This window comes from Nematolebias whitei, chromosome 12 (genome assembly GCF_014905685.2).
Source record: "Nematolebias whitei isolate Nwh7 chromosome 12, NemWhi1, whole genome shotgun sequence".
Lineage (NCBI taxonomy): Eukaryota > Metazoa > Chordata > Actinopteri > Cyprinodontiformes > Rivulidae > Nematolebias > Nematolebias whitei.
In genome coordinates, this window is record NC_056509.1 from 30,326,686 (window position 1) to 30,328,625 (window position 1,940).

General features: G+C 41.9%; 1 protein-coding gene across 1 annotated transcript in view; it reads left to right on the forward strand.

The window, feature by feature from the left end:
- LOC119418514 (WD repeat-containing protein 26) overlaps nucleotides 1-1,848 on the forward strand; it is a 368,230-nt gene extending 366,382 nt beyond the window's left edge. Inside the window, exons 13-14 of the mRNA XM_037685820.1 lie at nucleotides 400-594; nucleotides 832-1,848. Of these exons, the coding sequence (XP_037541748.1) occupies nucleotides 400-594; nucleotides 832-857 (221 nt within the window). The 3' untranslated portion in view covers nucleotides 858-1,848. The remainder of the gene's footprint in view (nucleotides 1-399; nucleotides 595-831) is intronic.
- The last annotated feature ends 92 nt before the right edge of the window (nucleotides 1,849-1,940 follow it).

Consider the following 1,940-nt stretch of genomic DNA (forward strand, 5'->3'; position numbering starts at 1 on the left):
ACATTTTATTGTTGGATGTAACTGGGACCCCGTGTACATAATTTCGCTCCACCACATGTACCACATGAGGTGCGAATGACAATAAAGAAACTATGACTCTGACTGACTCTGATAAAATCTGAATATCATGAAAAAGTTTATTTATTTCAGTAATTCCATTCAGAAAGTGAAACTTGTAGATTATATTCATTCATTACACACAGACGGATACATTTCAAATGTTTGTTTCTTTTAACGTTGATGATTTTAACTGACAACTAATGAAAACTCCAAATTCAGTATCTCAGAAAATTAGATTATTACTTAAGACCAATAAAAAATTATTTTTAGAAATGTTGGCCAACTGAAAAGTGTTTTTACTTAGCCCTTTTTTCTGCCCTTCTTCATCTGTCCCATCAGACCACAAAGTGTACATATGGCACAGACGTGGCGAACTTCCTATCGCTGAGCTCACAGGCCATACACGCACCGTTAACTGTGTGAGCTGGAACCCGGCCATCCCGGGCCTCATGGCTTCTGCCTCAGACGACGGCACTGTGCGCATCTGGGGTCCGGCTCCATTTCTTGACCCGCAGGAGGCAGATGGACTCAACGGTAATTGCTCTCTTCGCAGCAGCAGCGATTTGATCTAGTTTTTGCTTTTGTGTACGTTTATGCTTGCAGAGTTGACTGGTTTGAGACTAGTATAGCTGTTGTTTTGGTTTAGAAATAAGTAGAGGTTATTGGTAATAGATAAATGTGTTAAAATGAGGCTTTTGTGTTGAATTTTCTTTCTTCTTCAAAAAGAAAATCTTGCTGTCATTATAATATGGTTTATTTTTTCCTTCTCAGAAAATTGCAGTAACATGGACAGTTGATGGTCACTTTCTGAGCAGATGGCATCTCTCTTTGACAACAATCTGAGAATCCCACAGTACAACAAAATATAAACAGGCAACCAAATCAAACGTCACCAGAAAGCAAGTGAAGTATAACCAACAAAGTGTCACCAAAACAACAAGAAATCAAAAGTGAGAAGAGTCGCTCTCCTGACTGGCCGATATGTGTGGCGGACACATGATGAAGGATCTCCTTGGAAATTAATGTCCCCATCCAAAAATCTGATTCCAGCCTAGAGGCCTGGAAAACCAGTCTGTGTCCAGCAGGGTCCTGCTCTGGTGAGCTGTTATCAGCCGTTCTACATGCTTCTAACTGACCTTTCCTCCTCCATTTCACGGCGCCATTGTCAGACATGTTGGATCTTCACGAGTATCCGTGGAGTCCCACCTCCACCTTGAGTTTGGAGCACATGAAGTTTCTGTGATGCCTCCAGACAGACAGAGCAGCCGTCTCCTCGTTGGACTACAAAAGTCTGCCTGCTTGTCTGTGACGTCACCTGTCTGATGTCTTCGTGGACCTGGGTGGGGAGTTGTGAGGGGAGGATGGTGCATAGGGGGATATAGAAACTCTCTTGTGTGTATGTTTTCCTTTCCCCCTCATACATGCCATGTTCTTTTTAAATTCAACTATTTGGACAAAAGCTGAAAAATAAAACATTGACCAACCAGCTGACAACGAACATAACTAGGCTATGCTAACTTTTGGAAGTATTTTTTATGATAGTCTTGGAGTTTATTCTCACTGAAGAGGTGAATCTTAGCTCATGCAGTGCACACGGAAAACTTCATCAAGAAGATTCTACTTTGCTTTTCAACATTAGGAACAACGAAAAGAAAACAAACTTTTTTTAATTCCTTAATTTAACTTCTACTAAGGAGAGTCGCTGTAATATTTCAAACCGAAAACACCCCAGCAACCGAGCTAGCTGTCGCACAACTTCATACATCTGACTAAGAGGAGGACAGAGATATTCACAGGTCGCATATCAACTGTGAGGGGGGGGGGGGGGGTTCGGTTGGAAATATATCGTAGACGCCCTTCTAGTGAGAGGGAGTGCTGTT